The following is a 27,884-nucleotide window of genomic DNA, read 5'->3' as shown; positions in this document are numbered from 1 at the left end:
TACAGCAAAGATCATTTTTAATGGTCCCAAATATTTCTGAACAACTAAGTATACACTTATGTAAAAGAAAACAAAAAAGAAGCGAAGATATGACAAAATTGATCACATCTACAATTCCACTCAATCTTTAATCAAGACGGGATTACAAATTCTTTTTCCCAAAAAATCTGCAGTTTCAAAGGGCAAAAAAGGGTCAAACTAGCTCAACCTACTGAGGTCTTTAAAAACCTGTTCAAGTGCGACTGAAAATGTCCTGAACATGTAAAGGCTGGGTTGTTTACAAAAACAGGAGAGGGGGAGAGAGAGAGAGAACGAGAGAGAGCGAGAGAGAGAGAGAACGAGAGAGAGCGAGAGAGAGACAGAGACAAAAAGAGAGTAAAAAGACAAAATAAGAAATGTCTTTTTTCGAATCAAGAGGAAGAACTTCCCTCTGAACGACGACAATGACATCATCAAAACGAAAAACAGACAACATTTTTGCCGCGCCGGTGTCTGCCGTCTCCCGTCTGGTCCTAGAAACTAACATCTTTAAAAAAAAAACAACCTAAAAACAAACAAAAAAACGGAGAGAGAAAAAGGGGGGAAATGTAGCGGAGGGAGGAGAGACAGAAAAAAAAGGAGCTGGATGAAGGAGGAGTCAGCGTAGGGGGTGAGTGGTGGTTCTGCGTCTGGATTGGCCGGCCCCATTTTGGGGGTCGTTGCGATGTCCTTCCCTGAGTGGGGGGTTGGGGGTGGGGCAGTGGGTCATGGTCTGAGCCAATAAGCTCTTTGGGGTTTTAGTTTGTATGCGAGTGTGTGTGTGTGGATAAATGTGTCTATTTTTCCGGTATTTTAGCTTTATTTAATTATTTATCGTCAGTCCGCCCCTTTCATCTGACGGTAATATTGGAGATGGTCATTTCTCCACGCCTTCCTCTCTCGTCCATTCGTTCTCTGCGTTCGCTCCTAGCTCCGCGGCCTCCCGATTGGCACTTGTATATTGGGATTAGTCCGAGGAGACGCGTTTCCATTCATAGTCCGCTCCTCAACAAGAGCCCCCATTTAAAAAAACCAAGGGGGTGAAGTCATTCATGGTTTTAACAGTTTTTGTTAGTTTCTGTGCCTATCGTGGGATCGGTGGGAAATAGTCTGGCGCTCGGAGCGAGAGAGAACAACAACATTAACGTTTTTTTTATTTTATTATTATTATTATTATTATTTTTAGGAGCTCAGCTTGGACTTCTTGGACAGGGGAGGAGTCTCCTCTTTACTCTCGCCGCTCACGTCCTCTTCGTCTTCCTCGTCGTCATCGGGGTAGTCCACCAGCCCCACCAGACCTCCCTGAGAGAGAGAGAGCGCGAGAGTTGGAGAGAGCGAAAGCGAGAGAAAGCGAGAGATGGAGAGCGAGAGAGAGAGAGAGAAAGCGAGAGATGGAGAGCGAGAGAGAGAGAGAGAAAGCGAGAGATGGAGAGCGAGAGATGGAGAGAGAGAGAGAGCGAGAGATGGAGAGAGAGAGAGAGAGAAAGCGAGAGATGGAGAGAGAGAGAGAGAGAAAGCGAGAGAGAGATGGAAAGAGAGAGAGAGAGAGAAAGCGAGAGATGAGAGAGAGAGAGAGAGAGAAAGCGAGAGAGAGAGAGAGAGAGAGAGAGAGAGAGAGAGAGAGAGAGAGAGAGAAAGCGAGAGAGAGAGAGAGAAAGAGAGAGAGAGAGAGAGATGGAGAGAGAGAGAGAGAGAAAGCGAGAGAGAGATGGAGAGAGAGAGAGAGAGAAAGCGAGAGATGAGAGAGAGAGAGAGAGAGATGGAAGAGAGAGATGGAGAGAGAGAGAGAGAGAGAGAAAGCGAGAGATGGAGAGAGAGAGAGAGCGAGAGATGGAGAGAGAGAGAGAAAGCGAGAGATGGAGAGAGAGAGAGAAAGCGAGAGATGGAGAGAGAGAGAGAAAGCGAGAGATGGAGAGATGGAGAGAGAGAAAGCGAGAGATGGAGAGAGAGAAAGCGAGAGATGGAGAAAGAGAGATGGGAGAGAGAGAAAGCGAGAGATGGAGAGAGAGAGAGAGAAAGCGAGAGATGGAGGAGAGATGGAGAGAAAGAAAGAGAGATGGAGAGAGAGAGAGAGAATGGAGAGATGGAGAGAGAGAGAGAGAAAGCGAGAGATGGAGAGAGAGAGAGAGAAAGCGAGAGATGGAGAGAGAGAGAGAGAAAGAGAGAGATGGAGAGAGAGAGAGAGAAAGCGAGAGAGATGAGAGAGAGAGAGCGAGAGATGCGAGAGATGGAGAGAGAGAGAGAAAGCGAGAGATGGAGAGAGAGAGAGAGAAAGCGAGAGATGGAGAGAGAGAGAGAGAAAGCGAGAGATGGAGAGAGAGAGAGAGAAAGCGAGAGATGGAGAGAGAGAGAGAGAAAGCGAGAGATGGAGAGAGAGAGAGAAAGCGAGAGATGGAGAGAGAGAGAGAAAGCGAGAGATGGAGAGAGAGAGAGAAAGCGAGAAAGAGAGAGAGAGAGAGAGAGAGAGAGAGAGAGAGAGAGAGATGAGAAAGCGAGAGAGGGAGAGAGAGAGAGAAAGCGAGAGAGGGAGAGAGAGAGAGAAAGCGAGAGATGGAGAGAGAGAGAGAAAGCGAGAGATGGAGAGAGAGAGAGAAAGCGAGAGATGGAGAGAGAGAAAGCGAGAGATGGAGGAGAGAGAGAAAGCGAGAGATGGAGAGAGAGAGAAGCGAGAGATGGAGAGAGAGAAAGCGAGAGATGGAGAGAGAAGAGCGAGAGATGAGAGAGAGAGAAAGCGAGAGATGGAGAGAGAGAGAGAAAGCGAGAGATGGAGAGAGAGAGAGAAAGCGAGAGATGGAGAGAGAGAGAGAGAAAGCGAGAGATGGAGAGAGAGAGAGAGAAAGCGAGAGATGGAGAGAGAGAGAGAAAGCGAGAGATGGAGCGAGAGAGAGAGAGAGAAAGCGAGAGATGGAGAGAGAGAGAGAAAGCGAGAGATGGAGAGAGAGAGAGAAAGCGAGAGATGGAGAGAGAGAGAGAGAAAGCGAGAGATGGAGAGAGAGAGAGAAAGCGAGAGATGGAGAGAGAGAGAGAAAGCGAGAGATGGAGAGAGAGAGAGATGGAGAGAGAGAGAGATGAGATGGAGAGAGAGAGAGAAAGCGAGAGATGGAGAGAGAGAGAGAGAAAGCGAGAGATGGAGAGAGAGAGAGAAAGCGAGAGATGGGAGAGAGAGAGAAAGCGAGAGATGGAGAGAGAGAGAGAGAAAGAGAGAGATGGAGAGAGAGAGAGAAAGCGAGAGATGGAGAGAGAGAGAGATGGAGAGATGAGAGATGGAGAGAGAGAAAGCGAGAGATGGAGAGAGAGAGAGAAAGCGAGAGATGAGAGAGAGAGAGAAAGCGAGAGATGGAGAGAGAGAAAGCGAGAGATGGAGAGAGAGAAAGCGAGAGATGGAGAGAGAGAAAGCGAGAGATGGAGAGAGAGAAAGCGAGAGATGGAGAGAGAGAAAGCGAGAGAAGGGGGAGAGATAATTAATCTATTCAGATCTGCTCCTCTGATTTGCAGGAAAACTAAATAGCTCCACTAAAGTCTTTACCTACTAACTCTACTCAACACAAGACCCGGGGGCCCCATCTGGACCGCAAGCTACTTTCTTGGGGACCACAGACTGATATCTGATTCCCATCCAGAGGACTTATTCCCTATTGGAACAATTATGTTTATTACCATTGCATATTACCGGCCACATATATTTGGAGTAACCAACTTACATACAGGACGCAACAACTCCAACCACTAACATAGAATGCTGGCAAATATGTTAATGAGCCCCCAACACCACACAAATAATATTTTGTACAATGTGGACTCAAAATGGCCACCTATAACAGCAGCAAGACTCGTGCATCAGACTGTGCAAAGCTAGCATACACTGCACCTGCTAATTTGGGGTAAATTGACTACTGGTAAAAGTCAGCGGTTGTTGGTAGTGGCTCTGTAAACAAACCCAAAGAGTGGATTGCAGTCTGTCCTTCTCCAGACTGCGTTCAAGGTAAGGAAACAAATCCATTTTCAATTTTCTATTATGGGTAAACTATCCCTGTCTTCTGTAAGACCTAAACTACTAAACCCCCCCCCCCAAGCCAAAGCCCAAGCCCAAAAACAAAATCACCCCATTACTAGACACAGAACGAAGACAACTGACAAACTGGCAGGGTTACCTGGACTTGTCCAATAACACATTTTCATTTTCCATCGGGAAAACATTTGACATGTTTCCTGTTCTTACGTGCCTTAATGAACACAATTTAGGTACTACTACCCACCTTTGTGGCGACTGCTGTCGGGGGCGAGCCCTTGGCCCCTGATCCTGGTGATCCTGGAGAGCCTGGCGAGCCGGGGTGCAACGAGGCAGAGGGAGGCGGGCTGGACAGGCTGGTTTTGGTAGTGGAGCCGGAGAAGGACAGCTTGAAGCTGGGGCTTTGGCGGCCCGACAGACTACTGGACTTGCCCAGAACTTCCTTCTCGTCTGAGTCTTTCACTGTGGGGTGGAGAGACCGAGATAGACAGTTGTAGGAAGTCAGTTTGACCATTTTTAAAGACACAACTTACTTTCTTCTCAGTACATAGAGTATGTCAGATACTTTCGAATGAATGAGCTGCGCTTACATTTAGTTAACTCACAGTAAGAGAACCAATTGAATAATATGTACAAATTCCAAGCTAATCCACGTGTAACTAAAAACTGTATTTCACATAACTGGCCTGGGTCAAATACATTCATGCATTCTCTCCCTGCGACATACGTTTCTTCCTCTCCATGAACTTGCTGATGGGGTCCATGAGGTCTTCGTTCTCGCCGGCGCCGGCGCTACTCTTGGTGGTCTTGTTGTCCGAGGGAGGCACCACCGCCTCGCCGTCCTCCAGCTCGTCCTCGTCCGCGTTGAACCACATCTCCTCGTCGTCATCCAACGTCCGCGCGTCCCGACGGAACCTGTGGTTCCTCAGGATCGACCTCATGCTGTGTGAGGGGAGGTGACCAACGGTTAAACCTGACCATGACTGTAGAGATTATTTACAGATACATAATGAATAGCAATCAATAAAGAACCGGCAGATTCCAAACTGTAAAAATGTTAAAACTATTGGTAAAGTCAATAGTGGAGGGTCATAAATATAGCAGCCCCCCATATGCACTTATAACAAATTCCACATTTGTTAAGTTCGCTGTATTGTACAGTGCTCTCCTTTACTCTTTTCTTGTATGGTCATTAGCAAAATATGCATGATCCCAATTGTACATCCAAGATAGCGGCAATTTGGAAAATATGAAAAAGATTGTGCTGATTTGATGGCACATTGTACCATGTCGCGTGCAGTAGTTTAAACAGTCAGTGGGTTGTGCTAAAACAATCACATATCTGAACTCTGACATCTTTATCAACGTTTGACATTAGATTGAGTCAAAAGAAGATCGCAGCACTAGCCAATGGGAATCCTTCAAAGCCAAAGACAACCACTCACTCACCCTGTAGCTAACGGTAGTCATTCCCAAACAACCACAGCTAGAATGAACACCACCAACTCCAAACATCACTCGCAGAATTTTGATTCCACTGTCCTTCCATCCACCGAATCAATCATTCACCCACCCACCTTCCATCAATCCATCCCCCTCCCTCCATATTACAGTAGTCTTTATTATCCCAGAGGGGGAAATCCTTTTGCACCATAGTAAAAACGATTTGACACATGACAAACATACACAACAACAATATTACCTGTCCAGTTTGGGGTTGTCAATATATTACCTGTCCAGGTTGGGGTTGTCAATATATTACCTGTCCAGGTTGGGGTTGTCAATACATTACCTGTCCAGTTTGGGGTTGTCAATATATTACCAGTCCAGTTTGGAGTTGTCAATATATTACCTGTCCAGGTTGGGGTTGTCAATATATTACCTGTCCAGGTTGGGGTTGTCAATATATTACCTGTCCAGTTTGGGGTTGTCAATATATTACCTGTCCAGGTTGGGGTTGTCAATATATTACCTGTCCAGGTTGTCAATATATTACCAGTCCAGTTTGGGTTGTCAATATATTACCTGTCCAGGTTGGGGTTGTCAATATATTACCTGTCCAGGTTGGGGTTGTCAATATATTACCTGTCCAGGCTGGGGTTGTCAATATATTACCTGTCCAGGTTGGGGTTGTCAATATATTACCAGTCCAGGTTGGGGTTGTCAATATATTACCTGTCCAGGTTGGGGTTGTCAATATATTACCTGTCCAGGCTGGGGTTGTCAATATATTACCTGTCCAGGCTGGGGTTGTCAATATATTACCTGTCCAGGTTGGGGTTGTCAATATATTACCAGTCCAGTTTGGAGTTGTCAATATATTACCTGTCCAGGTTGGGGTTGTCAATATATTACCTGTCCAGGTTGGGGTTGTCAATATATTACCTGTCCAGGTTGGGGTTGTCAATATATTACCTGTCCAGGTTGGGGTTGTCAATATATTACCTGTCCAGTTTGGGGTTGTCCTGCCTCTCCCTCTGCTGTTCGTAGCGCAGCTTCAGTCCTTTAAAGGTCTGCACATAGTTCACGTCCTCCAGAGCCTTCCAGTAGTTCTCCACTATGTGGGCCGTCAGGGACTTCACATCCTCCTGGGGGGAACGGGAGAGTATAAAGGGAGAAAGAGAGAGAGGGAGGAAGGGAGAGGAGGAAGGGGGAGGGAGGCAGGGAGGGGTGGGAAGAGGGAGAACGTACCAGTCTTGTTTAATACAATGTCCTGTGTCGTATATATGCGCACTCTAATGAAATTTGTGGATTCGGCTATTTCCAGCAACACCTGTTGCTGACTGGTGTATAAAATCGAGCACACAGCCATGAAATCTCCATAAACAAACAATGGCAGTAGAATGAGCTCACTGACTCAACGTGGCGCCGTCATAGGATGCCACCTTTCCAACAACTCACAGTTCATCGAATTTCTGCCCTGCAAGAGCTGTCCCGGTCAACTGTAAGTGCTGTTATTATGAAGTGGAAACGTCTAGGGGCAACATCTGCTCAGCCACGAAGTGGTAGGCCACACAAGCCCACAGAACAGGACCAACGAGTGCTGAACGCGTAGAGCGTAGAAATTGTCTGTTCCCCGGTCGTAACATTCACTACCAGTTCCAAACTGCCTCTGGAAGCAGCAACAGCACAATAACTGTTCGTCTGGAGCTTCATTAAATAGATTTTCTTGGCCGAGCAACCGCACACAAGCCTAAGATCACCAAGTGCAATGCCAAGCGTCGGGGCTGGAGTGGTGTACAGCTCAAACAACATTGGGCTATGGAGCAGTGGAAACGCGTCCTCTGGAGTGATGAATCAAGCTTAACCACCTGGCGGTCCGATGGACAAATCTAGGTTAGGCGGGTGCCAGCAAAATCCCACACCATCACACCTCCTCCTCCATGCTTCAGGGTGAGAACTACACATGCGGAGAACCCCTGTTCACCTACTCTGTGTCTCACAAGACACGGCGGTTGGAACCAAAAATCTCAAATTTGGACTCATCAGACCAAAGGACAGATTTTCACCGGTCTAATGTCCATTGCTCTTGTTTCTTGGACAAGCAAGTCTCTTCTTCTTATTGGTGTCCTTTAGTAGTGGTTTCTTTGCAGCAATCCGACCATGAAGGCCTGATTCATGCAGTCTCCTCTGAACAGTTTATGTTGAAATGTCTCTGTTAGTTGAACTCTGCGAAGCATTCATTCAGACTACAATCTGGAGTGCAGTTAACTTTAATGAACTTATCCTCTGCAGCAGAGGTAACTCTGGGTCTTCCATTCCTGTGGCGGTCCTCATGAGAGCCATTTTCATCATAGCACTTGATGGTTTTTGCTACCACTTGAAGAAACTTTGAAAGTTATTGAAATTTTCCAGATTGACTGACCTTCATGTCTTAAAGTAATGATGGACTGTCATTTCTCTTTGCTTATTTGAGCTGTTCTTCCCATAATATGGACTTGGCCTTTTACCAAATAGGGCCATCTTCTATATACCACCCCTACCTTGTCACAACAACTGATTGGCTCAAATGCATTAAGGAAAGAAATTCCACAAATTAACTTTTAACAAGGCACACCTGTTAATTGAAATGCATTCCAGGTGACTATCTCATGAAGCTGGTTGAGAGAATGTCAAGTGTGCAAAGCTGTCATCAAGGCAAAGGGTGGCTACTTTGAAGAATCTCAAATATAAAACACTTCTTTGGTTAATACATGATTCCATGTGTGTTATTTCATCGTTTTGACGTCTTCACAATTAATCTACAATGTAGAAAATAGTTTAAAAATGTAAATAAATAAAACCTAGAATGATTAAGTGTGTCCCAACTTCTGACTGGTACTGTATATAGATAACATTTTGTGCACAAATCTGTTTACATCCCTGTCGGTGAGCATTTCTCCTTTGCCAAGATAATCCAACCACCTGGCATATTAAGAAGATGATTAAACAGCATGATCATTAAACAGGTGCGCCTTGTGCTGGAGAAAATAAAAGGCCACTAAAATGTGAGGTTGTCACACAACACAATGCCACTGATGTCTCAAGTTTGGATGGAGTGTGCAAATGGCATGCTGACTGCAGGAATGTCCACTAGAGCTGTTACCAGAGAATTAAATGTTAATTTCTCTATCATAAGCCACCTGACCATGTGTAACCACGCCAGCCCAAGACCACACCCGGCTTCTTAACCTGCGGTATCGTCTGAGACCGGCCACCTGGATAGCCGAGGAAACTGTGGGTTTTGCACAAACTGTCGGAAACTCCCTCTGGGAAGTTCATCTACATGCCCGTCATCCTCACCAGGTTCTTGAGTGCCCTACAGTGTCAGTGGGGTTTCAGTTTGGACTGGCATAAACTACAAACAATGAATTGCAATTTTATCGATGGCAATTGCATTTTATCGATGGCAATTTGAATGCACAGAGATACCGTGCCAAAATACTGAGGCCCATTGTTGTGCCATTCATCCACCAGCATCACCTCATGTTTCAGCATGATAATGCACGGCCTCATGTTGCAAGGATCTGTACAAAATCCCTGGAAGCTGAAAATGTCCCTGTTCTTCCATGGCCTGCATACTCACCAGACATGTCACCCATTCAGCATGTTTGGGATGCTCTGGATCGACGTGTACGACAGAGTGTTCCAGTTCCCGCCAATATCCAGTAACTTCGCACAGCCATTGAAGAGGAGTAGGACAACATTCCACAGGCCACAATCAAACAGCCTGATAAACTCTATGTGAAGGAGTTGTGTCATGCTGAATGAGTCAAATGGTGGTCACACCAGATACTGACTGGTTTTCTGATCCACACACCTATTTTTCTTTTTTTTAAAGGTATCTGTGATCAACAGATGCATATCTGTATTCCCAGTCATGTGAAATCCAAAAATAAGGGCCTAATTACTTTATTTCAGTGTATATATTTGAAAATTACAATAAAAAGTTCAATCACAAAAAGACGAGACATCGTAAGCGGAAAAATACTCACCACGCGGACATACTCAAACATCTCTATGATGGCTGAGTTCATGAGGTTGTAGCGTGCGCCGTTGTTGAGGAAGGCCTTGACCACGGGTTCAAACAGGAAGTTCCTTATGATGTAGCGGTTGTAAAACTCGTCCTTCAGACCAATGATCCGCCGCATGAAGCGCAGCGCGCCTGGAGGAGAGAGAGAGGGTGGTGGAGGAGGAGAGAGAGAGAGAGAGAGAGAGAGGGTGGTGGAGGAGGAGAGAGAGAGAGGGTGGTGGAGGAGGAGAGAGAGAGAGGGTGGTGGAGGAGAGAGAGAGAGAGAGGGTGGTGGAGGAGGGTGGTGGAGGAGGAGAGAGAGAGGGTGGTGGAGGAGAGAGAGAGAGAGAGGGTGGTGGAGGAGGAGAGAGAGAGAGTGGTGGAGGAGAGGAGTGGTGGTGGAGGAGGAGAGAGAGAGAGAGGGTGGTGGAGAGAGAGAGGGTGGTGGAGGAGAGAGAGAGAGAGAGGGTGGTGGAGGAGGGTGGTGGAGGAGAGAGAGAGAGGGTGGTGGAGTGGAGAGGAGAGAGAGAGAGAGAGGGTGGTGGAGGAGGAGAGAGAGAGAGGGTGGTGGAGGAGGAGAGAGAGAGAGGGTGGAGGAGGAGAGAGGAGAGAGGGTGGTGGAGGAGGAGAGAGAGAGAGAGGGTGGTGGAGGGTGGTGGAGGAGGAGAGAGAGAGAGAGGGTGGTGGAGGAGGGAGAGAGAGAGAGGGTGGTGGAGGAGGAGAGAGAGAGAGGGTGGTGGAGGAGGAGAGAGAGAGAGGGTGGTGGTGGAGGAGGAGAGAGAGAGAGGGTGGTGGTGGAGGAGGAGAGAGAGAGAGGGTGGTGGAGGAGGAGAGAGAGAGAGGGTGGTGGAGGAGGAGAGAGAGAGGGTGGTGGAGGGTGGTGGGAGGAGAGAGAGAGAGAGAGGGTGGTGGAGGAGAGAGAGAGAGATAGAGGGTGGGAGAGGAGGAGAGAGAGAGGGTGGTGGAGAGGGTGGTGGAGGAGGAGAGAGAGAGAGAGGGTGGTGGAGGAGGAGAGAGAGAGAGAGGGTGGTGGAGGAGGAGAGAGAGAGAGAGGGTGGTGGAGGAGGAGTGGAGGAGGAGAGAGAGGGTGGTGGAGGAGGAAAGAGAGAGAGAGGGTGGTGGAGGAGGAGAGAGAGAGGGTGGTGGAGGAGGAGAGAGAGAGGGTGGTGGAGGAGGAGAGAGAGAGGGTGGTGGAGGAGGAGAGAGAGAGAGGGTGGGTGGAGGAGGAGAGAGAGAGGGTGGTGGTGAGAGAGAGAGGGTGGTGGAAGAGGAGAGAGAGAGAGGGTGGTGGAAGAAGAGAGAGAGGGTGGTGGAAGAGAGGGTGGTGGAAGAGGAGAGAGAGAGAGGGGGTGGTGGAAGAGAGAGGGTGGTGGAGAGAGAGAGGGTGGTGGAAGAGGAGAGAGAGAGAGGGTGGTGGAAGAGGAGAGAGAGGGTGGTGGAAGAGGAGAGAGAGAGAGGGTGGTGGAAGAGGAGAGAGAGGGTAGAGGATGAGAGAGAGGGTGGAGGATGAGAGGAAGTGTCAGCACTGTGTGACAATATAGCATCCATCCCTGTCTGTCTAAAGCAGAGTTAGACCCAGAGACTCCGCACATCACCTGCCACCAAAAGCCTGCCGTGCTGACAGGCCAAGAGACAAGCCTATCATGTTGACTTTTATGTTAAAGGGAAGGTGACGTCAATTGCACGATGGGCGTTACTACTATCGCTAGATAGAAACTAGCTAGTGATTTCACATCATCTACAGGGCATTTGGAAAGTATTCAGACCCCTTCCCTTTTTCCACATGTTGTTACATTACAGCCTTATTCTAAAAAGGATTCAATTAAATTGTGCAAACCCACAGCTTCCTCAGCTATCCAGGTGGCTGATCTCAAACGATATCGCAGGTGAAGTTGGAAAATGTATTTAATCCATTTTAGAATACGGCTGTAACGTAAGAAATGTATTTAATCCATTTTAGAATACGGCTGTAACGTAAGAAATGTATTTAATCCATTTTAGAATACGGCTGTAACGTAAGAAATGTGGAAAAAGGAAAGGGGTCTGAATACTTTCCACATGCGAAGGGATCTGATATAGGCTGAAGTGGAGGGCGTGGTCCATCTGTATTTACCCCATTGGACAACATCCTGATTCATATTATTATTATTCACTCAAAATTAATTGATAGTTGATTAGTTGATTATTTTGGTTTCTATTACAAAGTAGGGCTGTGTCATTGCCGGTCGTAACCGCATTTGTAAAACGATGCCACTCTAGCAATTGAAGGAGTAGAGAAATAAACGTGGCGGCATTGAAAAAAAACTGGGATCACAACAAAGGCCAAAACAGCTTTCAAAATACATTTGCCAAAACTGCTTTGGAAAGTGTTTTCCTGTGATGCATTAAGATCTGCTGTGCATTGACATCATGTCAGAATACATGTTTCCCTCCCTCTTGCAACTTCAATGCGCCTGGAGGGGAATATTTCAACTGTTCTTCTATGGGGCTGTCTGATTTAGTTTTGATAACAGCATTATATGGCAGAAATAGTAGCAGTGGACAGTTCCATCCTGAGAGAATGACTTAGCCAGCAGCTACCATAGGCTACACGCCGATGCCACGGAGATGTGCATTATAGACCTGTTAATTCCCTTCCTCTGAACATCGGAGCGTCCGCAAACAAGCGTGCATGTCAGTTCAGTGCACGGTGTAAGAGAAAGTAAAATATTTGAGATAGACATTTATTTGGGAATATATTTCTTAGAACAGACATGGGTATGTTTTAGGCCACACCAGCCCCCGACCCGACCCCCCCCGCACCCCCAAGAAATACATTTTTATTTCATATCTACACTGATCTGATAAGAAAAAAAGAATCCAGAATCCATATGAGGAAAACCCGTGGTAATAAAAGTTACAGGCGGACTACACTGTGTTCGCGAGCGATGCAAAATGTTATACATTTATTTTTCAATGCTCGTGCACACAACGTGGCCCGTGAGGTTTGCATGTCAGGCTGCTTGGGCCAACAGACACCAACAGGGGTGATCGCATTAGAAAGGCAGGTGGAAAACAGGGCTGAAATAGAAGTCAGTGCTGGTGACACTTTTTCTTTGTTACACTGAAACATGCTAATCCCTGCTAGGAGGAAATACAGGTTTGAACTAATTAAACAAAGAATAGGATCTACATGATCAGTCTCTGTGTAAAATAACAAGTGGTTCATGTGAACCTGACTCACAGCTAAAACATGGAAAGAAAGCAATCTAATGGTATTTGTTACCTAGACTTTACTGTAAGCCTTGAGAACAAAACAATACACTAATATTGCAGTTAGCCATGAAGGCCTTTACAATAGAATGTTTGTTACCATGACAGCTTTATAATAGAATGCTTGTTACCATGACAGCATGAATCCAATAGAATGCTTGTTACCATGACAGCTTTATAATAGAATGCTTAATACCATGACAGCATGAATCCAATAGAATGCTTGTTACCATGACAGCCTTCATAATAGAACGCATATGACCACACACATAAATATTGCACTTGGGGAAAAAACATCTTAAAGTAGAAATAGAATGAAACAAACAGGCATTCTATTGTTGCTCTATTATAGTGGCCACTATAGTAGACATTGACCAAGTGCACAAGGCTGTGTGCAAAAATAACGTTCACTGAGTTTAAAAAATATATAATCCCCCCTCATTCACACGTGTTACTGTCAAGTTCAACACAACAAAAGCAATATCTTTGGACTACACATTAGTACATTGTACACTTTCTGCCTGTGGACATCTGTTCTACAATGTGCCAGCAAAAGTGAGAAAGAGGGAACGTGTGTGGTGTTCCTTTCACCTCTATAGTAGCATCCAGTTTAAGCCAGGCCCAGCTCCAGCTACACTTGATCCCTGAATCTACTTGTTTATCAAGCAATGCCTCATTTTCACCTAATTCTCCCATTCTGAAAATGAACCACATACTTTAGAGGGAAACAATGTCATTTCACAGATAGTAGTTAGTTAGCTAGTGAACATTTCACACGGATTGCCAGGGTCCAGTAAGCAGTAACGCGTTATAACTTGAGGAATGGCAAGGAGTTGTATTCCAGTAAATAATATAGCCAAATTGGTTAGGTTACTAACGTTAGCTGTCTGACTATTAGCAAGCAAATATTCACAGCATAAACTCAATTATTTGATCAGATAAGTTGTCTAATGTTGCTCAACATTTCTCTGGATAGCTAACGGAGATCCAGCGAGCAAGATACTTAACAATGCTAACAATACTGGTTCCACCACACTTTCTCCCCTCACCTCAAACTCCAAATGCCAGGTGTTGTTTTAGGATACAGTTCATGAAGTGATCTTCATCACCCCCGTCTCCGTGGTCAGGCTGCTCACCTAATGTTACCTTCATCACCCCCTGTCTCCGTGGTCAGGCTGCTCACCTAATGTTACCTTCATCGTGGTCAGGCTGCTCCCCGTCTCCGTGGTCAGGCTGCTCACCTAACGTCATCACACCCGTCTCCCTTCATCATCCCCCAGTCTCCGTGGTCAGGCTGCTCACCTAACGCTACCTTTACCTTCATCACCCCCGTGTCCGGTCAGGCTGCTCACCTAACGTTACCTCATCATCAGGCCCCGTGTCCGTCTCCGTGGTCAGGCTGCTCACCTAACGTTACCTTCATCACCCCCCGTCTCCGTGGTCAGGCTGCTCACCTAACGTTACCTTCATCACCCCGTCTCCGTGGTCAGGCTGCTCACCTAACGTTACCTTCATCACCCCCGTCTCCGTGGTCAGGCTGCTCATCTAACGTTACCTTCATCACCCCCGTGTCCGGTCAGGCTGCTCACCTAATGTTACCTCTTCTTTATCGTTTAGGGGACGCACTGCTTTAACTAGTAAGTTGGTTGTCTCTTCTCTCTTCAGTCGAGGTGCTGCGCTGCATTCTGTTGTTATGTGAACAATTGGCTGAGCCTTGGACACAGACAGTATTGCTCCAAACGCGTATCACTCAACCTCTTACAGCCAGTAGTGATCCAAAGCCCCCCTCCCTCCCAACCTTTTCTCATCGGATCTACAGGAATCGCGAAGGTCACCTATTTTGGATTCAAAACGCCGAATTTCACCTAAAGGTGACTAGTTTGCATCCCTGAACAGTGAACTTTAACCCCTGACTTTACGGTGTATGTGTGTAATAGATATATATATATATATATATATATAGGGGACTCACAAAGGGCCAGGAAGGCGTGCTGCGAGGCGGTGAGCACCAGGACACGGCGTAAGACGTCCTTGTTGATGATGTAGTTCTTGATGTGGTAGGTGTGGTGTTCCACGCAGAACGTCAGCAGCTCCAGGATCAGAGCCAGCAGCTGAGACGTCTGGAAGTCATCTGGGGGAGAGAGGTGGTGTTTGGGGGGTTCATAACTATCATAAAGCACTCACACACATACAGTACAGTGGCTCATATGGTAAGCGTGTGTGTGTAAGATTGGTGGTCATTCACTCACAGTATCTCATCTCAGGTGAGCGTGCCTGTATGTATAACTTTCAGTGAATGTGTTCTCATGATAATCAGAGAACTCACACATTTACAGTGAGCCATGGCCAGGTCAAAAATAATGTCATCTTTGCACACACACGTACAGGGGATTGATGACTCACCTTTGCTGAGTTTGTCGTCTGTGGTGTTGGCCAGTAGAGGAGCAGAGAGGATGTGCATGCAGTGCTTGTAGAAGAAGCTTAGGAACTCAGTCTTCTCCGTTTTCTGCAGAAGGACCAGAGACAAACTGTGAGTTACAAACACTCCCAAGTAAAAAAAAAAAGCTTCAACAAAACACAGGAGATCTACACCAGGGGTTAGACGAGAGAGGCCTCGTCTCCGGACGGGAGGAGAGAGGTGTGAGAAGGAGCTAGACTTTCGTTGACGATGACGAGCATGTTCCTGGGTGAGGGTTGTTAGCTCAGGGTGAGAGGTGTAAAGAAGGGTGAGAGGTTAAGAGGAAAGAAGCTCTACTCACGTTGGCGGTAGCCAGCATGTTCTCAGGGTCCACCAGGGTGCGCAGTAGGCCCATCAGCTGCACGGCGCCGCCCAGCTCGGGGTCCGTGTCACAGATCATGTGCTCGATGATCAGGTTGATCAGCAGAATGTCCTGGGAGAGACACGGTGGGAGATACAAGAGAGACTTTAGACAGACACCATTAGCACTGCTCCCCTAGGGACAGATCTGGGATCAGCTTCCCCTCCCCCAAACCTAACCTTAAAACATTCGTGGGGGGAAATGCAAAACTGACCCAAGATCAGCGTCTAGAGGCAATATTACCACTAGCACTCATGCTACCTTTAAAAACACATAGGCGACTCAAAGAATGTCAGACCGGATGACGTGAAAGCTTGGACTACCCTACGTTGATTGGCAGTTTGCCTGGCTGGCTGATTTGAAGAACATGCTAGCTTAGCTACATCCAAAATTCCAAACTGAAAAAATATGGCACTTTGAACATCCAAACTTCCTAGCTAAACTGTAGGTGATGTTGCTAAACATATCCAGATAGACATTAAAATGAGCCTAGCTATTGCTTTAGTTAGTCTTCATGACTAGTCTTATGCAAACAGAAGGCAAAAGGTTCAACATTTTAGGCATCACTGTCTCATTGCAAACAATGACATCAGGTTTCGTCCTGACATGATGAGTCGCCTATGTGAACGCAGCATCATGCACAATGGTGGCGTTCCAGGTCATTTTTATTGCAGTCAAGCTGTGCAGATTACCAAAGGATTCAAGATCAAAGCCTGGAAAGGTGTGTAATGTCTCAGGAAACTCATTGATGGGACATAAGCCTTGAAATATTCTGAAATGCACAGCAGCAAAAACGACAACCTGGAACGTCACCCTCACAATGTTCCAACCAGTTCAGGGAACAGAACCGAAACCCGGAAAATAATGACATTTTGAGGAACGGAAACAGAACCGAAAGGGATCTCTAGTGTTCCGGAACAATCCGTTTATTTGGTTGTTTCATATTTGTCCCATTTCGATAGTCCATAACTCTGAGGTTAGCATCTTGGATGTCCTACTAAGGGAATGCAGGGGTGTATTCATTAGACAAACCCCATAGCAAATTCAGTTCCAAATGTTTTGCAACGGACACCGTTTAAACCAAACGGAAAACATTTTTTGCAAAGACAATGAGAGTGTCTATTGCACAAATTCAGGTACAGTTAAAGTTGTTTTTGTTACACCGTAGCCAGATACATATAAACTCAGTTGCACAATTCCTGACATTTAATCTTTGTACAAATTCACTGTCTTAGGTCAGTTAGGATCACCACTTTACTATAAGAATGTGAAATGTCAGAATAATAATAGAGCAAATGATTTATTTCAGTTTTTATTTCTTTCATCACATTCCCAGTGGGTCAGAAGTTTACATACACTTAATTAGTACTTGGTAGCATTGCCTAGCCTTCCACAAGCTTCCCACAATAAGTTGGATGAATTTTGGCCCAATCCTCCTGACAGAGCTGGTGTATCTGAATGTTCTATGGGATTGAGGTCAGGGCTTTGTGATGGCCACTCCAATACCTTGACTTTGTTGTCCTTAAGCCATTTTGCCTCAACTTTGGAAGTATGCTTGGGGTCATTGTCCATTTGGAAGACCCATTTGCGACCAAGCTTTAACTTCCTGACTGTGGTCTTGAGATGTTGCTTCAATAATTCTCCTCATGATGCCATCTATTTTGTGAAGTGCACCAGTCCCTCTTGCAGCAAAGCACCCCCACAACATGATACTGCCACCGCCGTGCTTCACGGTTGGGATGGTGTTCTTTGGCTTGCAAGCCCCCTTCTCCTTCCAAACATAACGATGGTCATTATAGCCAAACAGTTCTATTTTTGTTTCATCAGACCAGGGGACATTTCTCCAAAAAGTAAGATATTTGTACCCATGTGCAGTTTCAAAACCGTAGTCTGGCTTTTTCGTGGCAGTTTAGGAGCAGTGGCTTCTTCCTTGCTGAACGGCTTTTCAGGTTATGTTGATATAGGACTCGTTTTACTGTGGATATAGATACTTTTGTACCTGTTTCCTCCAGCATCTTCACAAGGTCCTTTGCTGTTGTTCTGGGATTGATTTGCACTTTTCGCACCAAAGTACTTTCATCTCTAGGAGACAGAATGCGTCTTCTTCCTGAGCGGTATAACAGCTGCGTGGTCCCATGGTGTTTAAACTTGCGTACTATTGTTTGTTCAGATGAACGTGGTACCTTCAGGCATTTGGAAATTGCTCCCAAGGATGAAAAAGACATGTGGAGGTCTATAATTTATTTTCTGAGGTCTTGGCTGATTTCTTTTGATTTTCCCATGATGTCAAGCAAAGAGGCACTGAGTTTGAAGGTAGACCTTGAACTACATCCACAGGTACACCTCCAATTGACTCAAATGATGTCAATTAGCCTATCAGAAGCTTCTAAAGCCATGACATACTTTTCTGGAATTTTACAAGCTGTTTAAAGGCACAGTCAACTTAGTGAATGTAAACTTCTGACCCACTAGAATTGTGATACAGTGAATTATAAGTGAAATAATCTGTCTGTCAAAAATAGTTGGAAAATTACTTGTGTCATGCACAAAGTCGATGTCCCAACCGACTTGCCAAAACTATAGTTTGTTCATTTCTATTTCACCTTTATTTAACCAGGTAGGCTAGTTGAGAACAAGTTCTCATTTACAACTGCGACCTGGCCAAGATAAAGCATAGCAGTGTGAACAGACAACAACACAGAGTTACACATGGAGTAAACAATAAACAAGTCAATAACACAGTAGAAAAAAAGAGTCTATATACATTGTGTGCAAAAGGCATGAGGAGGTAGGCGAATAATTACAATTTTGCAGATTAACACTGGAGTGATAAATGATCAGATGGTCATGTGCAGGTAGAGATACTGGTGTGCAAAAGAGCAGAAAAGTAAATAAATAAAAACAGTATCGGGATGAGGTAGGTAAATTGGATGGACTATTTACCGATGGACTATGTACAGCTGCAGCGATCGGTTAGCTGCTCAGAAAGCAGATGTTTGAAGTTGGTGAGGGAGATAAACGTCTCCAACTTCAGCGATTTTTGCAATTCGTTCCAGTCACAGGCAGCAGAGAACTGGAAGGAAAGGCGGCCAAATGAGGTGTTGGCTTTAGGGATGATCAGTGAGATACACTTGCTGGAGCGCGTGCTACGGGTGGGTGTTGCCATCGTGACCAGTGAACTGAGATAAGGCGGAGCTTTACCTAGCATGGACTTGTAGATGACCTGGAGCCAGTGGGTCTGGCGACGAATATGTAGCGAGGGCCAGCCGACTAGAGCATACAGGTCGCAGTGGTGGGTGGTATAAGGTGCTTTAGTAACAAAACGGATGGCACTGTGATAAACTGCATCCAGTTTGCTGAGTAGAGTATTGGAAGCTATTTTGTAGAGGACATCGCCGAAGTCTAGGATCGTTAGGATAGTCAGTTTTACTAGGGTAAGTTTGGCAGCGTGAGTGAAGGAGGCTTTGTTGCGGAAATAGAAAGCAGACTCTAGATTTGATTTTAGATTGGAGATGTTTGATATGAGTCTGTGAAGGAGAGTTTACAGTCTAGCCAGACACCTAGGTACTTATAGATGTCCACATATTCTAGGTCGGAACCATCCAGGGTGGTGATGCTAGTCGGGCGTGCGGGTGCAGGCAGTGAACTGTTGAAAAGCATGCATTTTGTTTTACTAGCGTTTAAGAGCAGTTGGAGGCCACGGAAGGAGTGTTGTATGGCATTGAAGCTCGTTTGGTTAGATAGCACAGTGTCCAAGGAAGGGCCAGAAGTATACAGAATGGTGTCGTCTGCGTAGAGGTGGATCAGGGAATCGCCCGCAGCAAGAGCAACATCATTGATATATACAGAGAAAAGAGTCGGCCCGAGAATTGAACCCTGTGGCACCCCCACAGAGACTGCCAGAGGACCGGACAACAGGCCCTCCGATTTGACACATTGAACGCTGTCTGCAAAGTAGTTGGTGAACCAGGCAAGGCAGTCATTAGAAAAACCGAGGCTACTGAGTCTGCCGATAAGAATATGGTGATTGACAGAGTCGAAAGCCTTGGCCAGGTCGATGAAGACGGTTGCATAGTACTGTCTTTTATCGATGGCGGTTATGATATCGTTTTGTACCTTGTGCGTGGCTGAGGTGCACCCGTGACCGGCTCGGAAACCAGATTGCACAGTGAAAAAGGTACGGTGGGATTCGAGATGGTCAGTGATCTGTTTGTTGATTTGGCTTTCGAAGACCTTAGGCAGGGCAGGATGGATATAGGTCTGTAACAGTTTGGGTCCAAGGTGTCTCCCCCTTTTAAGAGGGGGATGACTGCGGCAGCTTTCCAATCCTTGGGGATCTCAGACGATATGAAAGAGAGGTTGAACAGGCTGGTAATAGGGGTTGCGACAATGGCGGCGGATAGTTTCAGAAATAGAGGGTCCAGATTGTCAAGCCCAGCTGATTTGTACGGGTCCAGGTTTTGCAGCTCTTTCAGAACATCTGCTATCTGGATTTCGGTAAAGGAGAAGCTGGGGAGGCTTGGGCGAGTAGCTGCGGGGGGTGGAGCTGTTGGCCGAGGTTGGAGTAGCCAGGAGGAAGGCATGGCCAGCCGTTATCGGTGGTGACCGTGTTACCTAGCCTCAGTGCAGTGGGCAGCTGGGAGGAGGTGCTCTTGTTCTCCATGGACTTTACAGTGTTAACAAGAAATGTGTGGAGTGGTTGAAAAACGAGTTAATGACCCCAACCTAAGTGTATGTAAACTTCCGACTTCAACTGTAGGTCCTTCCCCGCTTAATTGTGTTTTCTTATGTTTGGTTCATATTAATACACATCCCTGGTATAGGTGAGAGCTGTACTCACGTCGTCGTTCTGCTGGGACTCCTGCATGACAAACTCTCGTACCATAGAGGGGTTGTACTCCACCAGATAGGAGAAGATATCAGTGGCCGCACCTCGCACCTGCACATCATCCATCCCCTGATGGCATGAACACACACACACACACCACATCAGTCACAGAACACAATGGAATAGAATATTATGGAGTAGAACAGAATAGACTAGAATAACAACATCATAAGTAGTTAGTGAAGGTAAAAAAACATGTGAATTTGTTCGTAATTGTTAAAGGCCGATGGCACCTTTGTGCGCCTTGTCAAAAAAGATCAGTCAAATGCCTGAGCGGTATTTGATTTAGTTTGCCTGGTCAAATGGAATGCTTCCAAAAGTTATTTTACCATTTCTGAACCTGACACCCAAGCTTAATTAACTGATTGTTGACTGATTGATTTTATTCCAGTGTCATACACCTATTGGTGGCCAGCTCACATGGGCTTATAAGTAACACTATTATTTATTTATGCGCACAAAACACAAAACTAAAATTACATGATCGCTAAATACTGGACAATTTAAACACTTCACCAATCCTCTCTTCCCCAAACATGTGTACATATTGTATTATAAATTGGGCCTCCTGTATTCTACTGATGTTAACATGTTTATTCTGTTCTTCTGAGACATTTACTTTATGTTCCTATTATTATTTATTATTGTTGTTGCATTGTCCAGAAGGAACCTGCAAGCAAGCATTTCATTGGACGGTGTATGCCAGGAATTTCATTGGACGGTGTATGCCATACATACAACTTTAAAATTACACACAGACCATAATCATGGCAAGAACAGCTGCCAGTATGTCACATTTTTACAAACAATACATTTCTCCTTCTCCCCAAGACTATGAAAATAAAATCCTCAAACACTTTCAAGTATTTGTCGTGTATGACCCAGGTCTGGAGTGCTGTGTGGGCTCTCACCAGTACCACCTCTAGTGCAGGGAGAATGCCCATGTTCGACAGCGTCTTGAAGAAGGCTTCTCTGTTTTGAGGTTGTAACGTTTGGGAGAAGGCGCAGAACTCCTTTAGGAAGTTTACCTGTAGAGAAGAGAACTTCATGTTAGCCAATGACTACTATACAATGTGTGAGATTTTGCCCAAATAAACCCTTGTGCTTGATTCACATTATAAGGCCAAGCCAAGCCCTACCGGCCTGGTAATGCGACCTAGTTTGGTAGGGCCCATAGTGTGAGTACGGCATTAGTTGCGTCTGTGCGGATGTCAGTTGGCGTACCAGTTCGTATCGCTTGTCGTCGTCTGTGGCCTCGTCTGTGAGCTGTGCAAAGAGGTCTGTCAGGAACTTCTCATCGTCCTGACCGTGAAGGAAAGAAAAACAAGAGAACAAAGGTTGAGGAGGAGGACAACGGCATAAAGTTGTACATAGACACAGATCTGTCCGTTCTCGAGTTTGACTCCCAAATGGCTATGGTTGGAGAGGGGTAAGCTGATCGTAGCTCTGTGCCTATGAAGGCCATGTGTCTGAAGCTTGCATGGTCAATAGGTCTTCTGATGTTTAGCTGTCCCACCATGCAGTGTTAACCCTGGGGTTGTTTCAATAGGCACGAAACAAGAGAACATTTTTCCAAAAAGAGGAAGTACTACCGTTCCTTGTCCAATAAGAACACTCATTTTAACTTTTAGTTGAAAAACATTTGAGCTTAACAAACCTGACTCACTGTAAGAGGAAGTTGAAAACCGTTTCCTAGATAAAGGACCTTTATGAGAAGTCCTCATTAGTGATGGGAGGAGGAAAATGATTGTTACATATCGGCATATTTATTTACTTATATTGCCATATATTTTTTTTCATTAATCACAATATTTTTGCACTAGTGGGCAGTACCTGTGACAAAACTCTGCTTCCTTCTACAGCACTTTCTCCTCTTTTTAAAATAGTGAGCCAACATGTTTTCAGCACTTATTTCCATGACTGATCAAAACCTAGTTTTGGAATGGCTCTCGCTTATCCCACTGCAGCAGACATATAGTGAGCAATATGTTTGGAACATTTAAAATAGCAGAATTTAAATACGCAACATGCAAAAATGTCTAAGATTTTTACTGAGTTCAATATAAGGAAGTTCAATATAAGGAAATCAGTCAATTGAAATAAATTCATTAGACCCTAATCTATGGATTTATCACGACTGGGAATACAGATATGCATCTGTCGGTCACAGAAAACCAGTCAGTATCTGGTGTGACCACCATTTGCCTCAAGCAGTTTGACATCTCCTTTGCATAGAGCTAATCAGGCTGTTGATTGTGGCCTGTGGAATGTTGTCCCACTCCTCTTAAATGGTTGTGCGAAGTTGCTGTATATTGGCAGAAACTGGAATGCGCTGTCATACACACCAGTCCTGAACATCCCAAACATGCTCAATGGGTCACATGTACGGTGAGCACGCAGGACATGGAAGAACTGGGATAATTACAACTTAGAGGAATTTTGTTCAGATCCTTGCGACATGAGGCCGTGCATTATGCTGAAACATGAGGTGATGGCGGCGGAAGAATGGCACAACAATGGGCCTCAGGATCTTATGACGGCATCTCTATGCATTCAGATTGCCATCGATAAAATGTAAGTGTTTGTTGTCCGTAGCTTATGCCTGCCCACACCATAACCCCACCATGTGGCACTCTGTTCACAACGTTGACATGAGCAAACCACTCGCCCACACGACACCATACACGTGTTCTGCGGTAGTGAGGCCGGTTGGACATAACTGCCAAATTCTCTAAAACGATGTTGGAGGTGGCTTATGGTAGAGAAATTAATTCAATTCTCTAGCAGAAGATCTGGTGGACATTCTTACAGTCAGCATGCCAATTGCACGCTCCCTCAAAACATCTGTGGCATTGAGTTATGACAAAACTTTAGAGTGGCCTTTTATTTTCCCCAGCACAAGGTGAGCCTGTGTAATGATTATGCTGTTTAATCAGCTTTTTGATATGCCACACCTGTCAGGCTCACTAGTGTATGGACAATATCTGGGATCTTTTATTTCAACTCATAAAACATGGGTCTAACACTTTACATATTGCGTTTATATTTTTGTTCAGTATACATATTGTATCAGCACCTAAGCAATTCCTAGTCACAACATTTTTACCATAGTTAGTCTAGTTTCAGAGTCAGCAAATTAACTTTTCTAGTCCCTCGCTGCTTCAGTCTGCTTTCTTCCCTTTGGTGCCTGATTAACACAGTCCATGTCTCTCCGTTTCCCCCCAAACAGCATAATCTGTTTACAAAACACTCTTCCGTTTCCACGGAGACTAGCGTACACAAACAAGGTGTGGAGTTGACAGTGCAACAACCATAAGGTCACTTGACCATAAAAGCAGCCAATCATTGACCATGGGTACAGCACATACAAGACAAAGTAAAAAGCACAGGCTTCCTTTATAGTGAGAACACACAGCAGTTATTTATACTAGACTTTATCTGGTGCCTCTGTAATGACACAAATGCTGACCATTTATTTTAGTTCCAAGGGGTGGGGTTAGGGCCAGGAGAATGAACCTCTGGGCTCTAGGTATGGTTCATATAGCCTGGGTACCAGTCTCCTTACTAGCTAATCCATTTCCTGTACTCCATGTCATGTGCCAAAGACACTGGCCTTTCTGCCATCTTCAAATACGAACACTATCAATAATGAGCTTGAGATCACCATCACAGTTATCGTCCAATCACAACGATTATGCAAATATTGGAACACTATCACTTTCTCTTCACAGAACATGTTGGTATCTGGTTGCTAAGCAACAGTTTGTCCAGATGAAACCAGTCTGTCAAAAGTTTGTAGCTCACATCTCAAAAGTTTGTAGCTCACATGCATAACGCAATTCAAACCACAAAATGCCTTAAAATACAACAACTGGCCTAGCTAACTGTTAAATGTTTATTTTTGACTTTGTTATAACTTATAATTCTATTTAAAGGCTCCACATGTCATCATGGAAAATATTCAATGTTATTTCCAACAACCAATGAGCAACTCCACTGTAAATTCAGCACATATTGCATGTTGAGATTGCCGAAAGGCCCGTTTATTTGCCAATGACAAGGAGTGGAACGTTAGCGACTGGTACTCAGAATGGGGTTTATATGGCTATCATAAGAAAAACAAAACGAAAATAAAATACAAACCAAAACACAGAAATCGCTGACATTTCACCATGCTCCCCATGTGTACACCTGCATGTGTGTGTGTGTGTGTGTAGCACCTTACTCTGGCCTATGTTGTCCTGACTGTGGCCACTTAAATCAAATCAAAGTCAAATCTTATTTGTCACATCATTGGTAAACACCAGGTGCAGACTAACAGTGAAATGCTTACTGACGGGACAACAATGCAGAGATAAAATGCTACTAATTCTAGAAAGAAAGTAACAAGGAAAAAATACAAAACAAGTTTGTGTTTACTGTGCATGCTGGTGCCCTCCCAGTGTCCCCACAATCTCACCTGCAGCATGCCCACGATCTCCACCTTGTTGAAGAAGATGAACGAGTGCAACGTGGAGAGCATGTTCTCCTCGAACACCGACGGCGTGGGCAGCACCATGTCCTGGATGTACTGCACCCGGTACGTCTGGTGGATCTTGGCGCGCAACTCAGGGTCGCCGATGGGGATCACCTCCTTGAAGCGGGCAGTCTTGGTGAGGAAGTCACGGTGGCGCCGCGGCGCAGCCCCCAGCACCGGGTCGTGCTCCAGGCAGCCAATCACGTCCATGATGCACTCCTCTGAGAACATAACCTCGAACAGTGCCGTGCGGTTCAGCAGGAAAATGCCCTTGACGATCTCATAGAGGTGGTGGAGGCCGTCGGCGTTCTCCAGGTCCTCGCACTGGCGAAAGAGCTCCAGGAGCTTGCGGATGTAGCCCTCGTTCTCCACAGCCAGGGCCAGTTTCTCACGGCGTAAGGGCGAGGGGAGGGAGGAGGCCACAAGTTCTGCGAGCTCCTCGAGGCGGCCCAGCTCACAGGGTGGGAGCTCGAGCCCCGGGGAGGACATGTCGTCGAAGCGCTCCTCCTCCGACTCATCCACCAGCTCTTGGGTGATGTCCACCGATGGGTCCTTGCCCTGGACCTAGTAGAGACGGAGACACGGGAGTCAAAAATCACATGAACAAACCAATGAGTTATAACACCACAACATTAGGGACAGAACAGAGAGAAACACAAGTCAAAACAAAATGCATGAAGGCATTAGTTTTACATGAACATGCAAGCTCTATCCTTTAAACCATACTTAGAAATGTAGAAAATTACATTCTCACATTAAGTGAGAGCTAAACATATAATTATACTTCATTATTAAGGGACTTTTGGATTCTAGCCACAAGACAATAGAGTTGAGTATGTTCCACCTTCATCTTATACGCACATACAGAGAAGAAAAGTGGGATTACCTGACAGATTTTCTCCCAGATCTCATCGCAGCCAGCCTTCTCCTGGAAGCTGAGGGCCAGGTCATAGTTCTCAGCCTCCGACCATACTATCAACGTGTCCTGATGGAAAGAGACAAAACAGCACTATTACTATCATAGAATAAGACAGGAGACATGACGCTAACATTCAAGTGTCTTCGTGTAGCAAGTGACTGACCTGTTGTTTCTGGTAGGCTGTGTTTGGGTTTATCTTCGACTCCAGCAGCAGGGAACCTGGGGGTGTGAAGAAACACAAAGTGAGTTAGCGATAACATCAAAAACTAACATGCAGCTTTGCGCAAAGATTGACAGCTGAAGTGGACGCAGCTCACTGCTGCAAAAGGACGGCGGGGGGCTAAATCGGGAGTTGTGTATCTCGGCCCCTCTTTGGGCGGCTGTGGGGACAGTGTGATTATGTAACTGTAAGGCAATGACATAGTGTTTAGACTGAGCTGCATTTACAACAGGGGCATGGCTGAGATGGGGCATGATATTCCATGATCACTTCTAGCTATGTATTTGTATATTTTAGTGCACATGGTATGAGGATTCAGGGTCAGTGACTTGTGTAGGACTCAAGGGATCAATGAGCCAACCACTAATTAGATATCGAGGCTCCTCTTTTGACTGTCTTCATAATAGTACACAAAAACGGGGCTACGTAGTTTGTTTACAGATAGCTAGCTAGGTGTTATCGACAACATCGTGACATTATCAGAACAAAGAGTATAGTAATCAATCAATGGTTGTGAGTATTAGTGAGAGTATAACAATACTTTTACCTGACTCACCATCGCTCTCCGCTCGCACCAGCAGAGACATGCCTTTCAGCCGCTCTACATAGCCCGAGGAGACGTGTCCGGTGCCGCGGTCGTCCCATTGTCTGTCCTCGTTGAGCGTATAAACTTTGACTCGGCGGCGGGTGTCCGTCATCTTGGCAGGTGGTCGTGACCGCTTTCCCCAGCCGACTTCTGTTTACCTTGCTCCGCAACGCGCCAACTACCGACTGCCTAGTATGGTGGTTGTGAGGATCAACTACCGTAGATCAACTTAGTCAGAAGAGTTTAAAAAAAAACTAGATTAACTAGCTAGTTATCACAGTTCGCTATGTGTAGCTTGTTACAGATGCTAGCTGGCAACCACAAAACTTGCCTCGCTCAGACCAAAAAGCTTACGTCGCGTCCGTTCGCACTGTCTAGCAGATCGGTTAGCTAGCTACCGACAGTCTCCTTCAGAAACTAGCTACACAAACAGTACAACCATAGACCAAATAATACGTATATAAACTAGGTTCGAATGGGAAACATTCCGTGTAATATTACAAATATACTATGTTGGAGGACTTCAGCTATAGTACACTGAGATAATTGCTATATGCTAGCTAGCTAGCTATCTACCGGAGCTAACTAGCTAGCACGTTAGCTAGCTAGTCGGCTAACTGCCTTGCTACATTCAACATCTTATGAAAACAGTACATTATTATACATCGACAAATACCATACACCGGTTACATTATTGCCCGTTTACGAACCGCAACCAGTGTCGTTAAATGTAGCCCGACTTTTCTGATCAGCTATACGGCTTTCTATAATACGTTAGCTGCTAGCTAGCTATTTCTTTCCCAAGTGTTCCGCCATGTTCTGGCTCCGGGCCGCGGAGAAATCCGTCTCTCTCCTCACTGGGTGTCCTTGCATTTCAAAATGAGGAAGACCATCAAGCTGTAATCGTATAACTCCCCCCAATGTTATGTTTCACATACTAACATTATTTGTCATTCATTTCCATCATATCGCTTATCTAGATAATTGTTAACTACAGTCCCTGTGACCATTCAGCCATCTTGGGTCCCTTCAGAAAGTCAGTACGGGGTTTCCAGCACAGCAACAACAGGGCAGCACAATAGTATCCAGCTGCAGCCCCGCAGTAGCCTGTCACTAAAAGCAATACTATCCCCATCTTCAGGCCGTGGTTAATCCCTAGCACATAC

The 27,884-nt window shown here is 45.6% G+C and overlaps 1 protein-coding gene across 3 annotated transcripts; it reads right to left on the bottom strand.

Moving 5' to 3' along the window:
* On the bottom strand, positions 1-27,884 carry LOC112249914 (serine/threonine-protein phosphatase 4 regulatory subunit 3). 3 transcript variants are annotated; one of them, XM_024419647.2, is made up of 15 exons: positions 26,689-27,884; positions 26,076-26,131; positions 25,880-25,978; positions 24,937-25,557; positions 21,702-21,779; positions 21,389-21,505; positions 20,430-20,546; positions 15,530-15,661; positions 15,174-15,276; positions 14,743-14,901; positions 9,502-9,671; positions 6,473-6,615; positions 4,755-4,969; positions 4,275-4,489; positions 1-1,320 (listed from the first exon to the last, which is right to left on the bottom strand). In XM_024419647.2, exons 1-15 carry the CDS (start codon positions 26,828-26,830, stop codon positions 1,201-1,203), a joined length of 2,487 nt encoding a protein of 828 aa, XP_024275415.1. In that variant the 5' UTR covers positions 26,831-27,884; the 3' UTR covers positions 1-1,200. The 3 variants fall into 3 exon arrangements, with proteins under 3 accessions (XP_024275415.1, XP_024275413.1, XP_024275414.1); XM_024419645.2 differs by having other exon boundaries at positions 26,680-27,883; XM_024419646.2 differs by having other exon boundaries at positions 6,473-6,612; positions 26,680-27,882.

This window comes from Oncorhynchus tshawytscha, linkage group LG05 (genome assembly GCF_018296145.1).
Source record: "Oncorhynchus tshawytscha isolate Ot180627B linkage group LG05, Otsh_v2.0, whole genome shotgun sequence".
Classification (NCBI taxonomy): domain Eukaryota; kingdom Metazoa; phylum Chordata; class Actinopteri; order Salmoniformes; family Salmonidae; genus Oncorhynchus; species Oncorhynchus tshawytscha.
The sequence above is the reverse complement of the archived record's forward strand: the minus strand, read 5'-3'. Positions and strand labels throughout refer to the sequence as shown.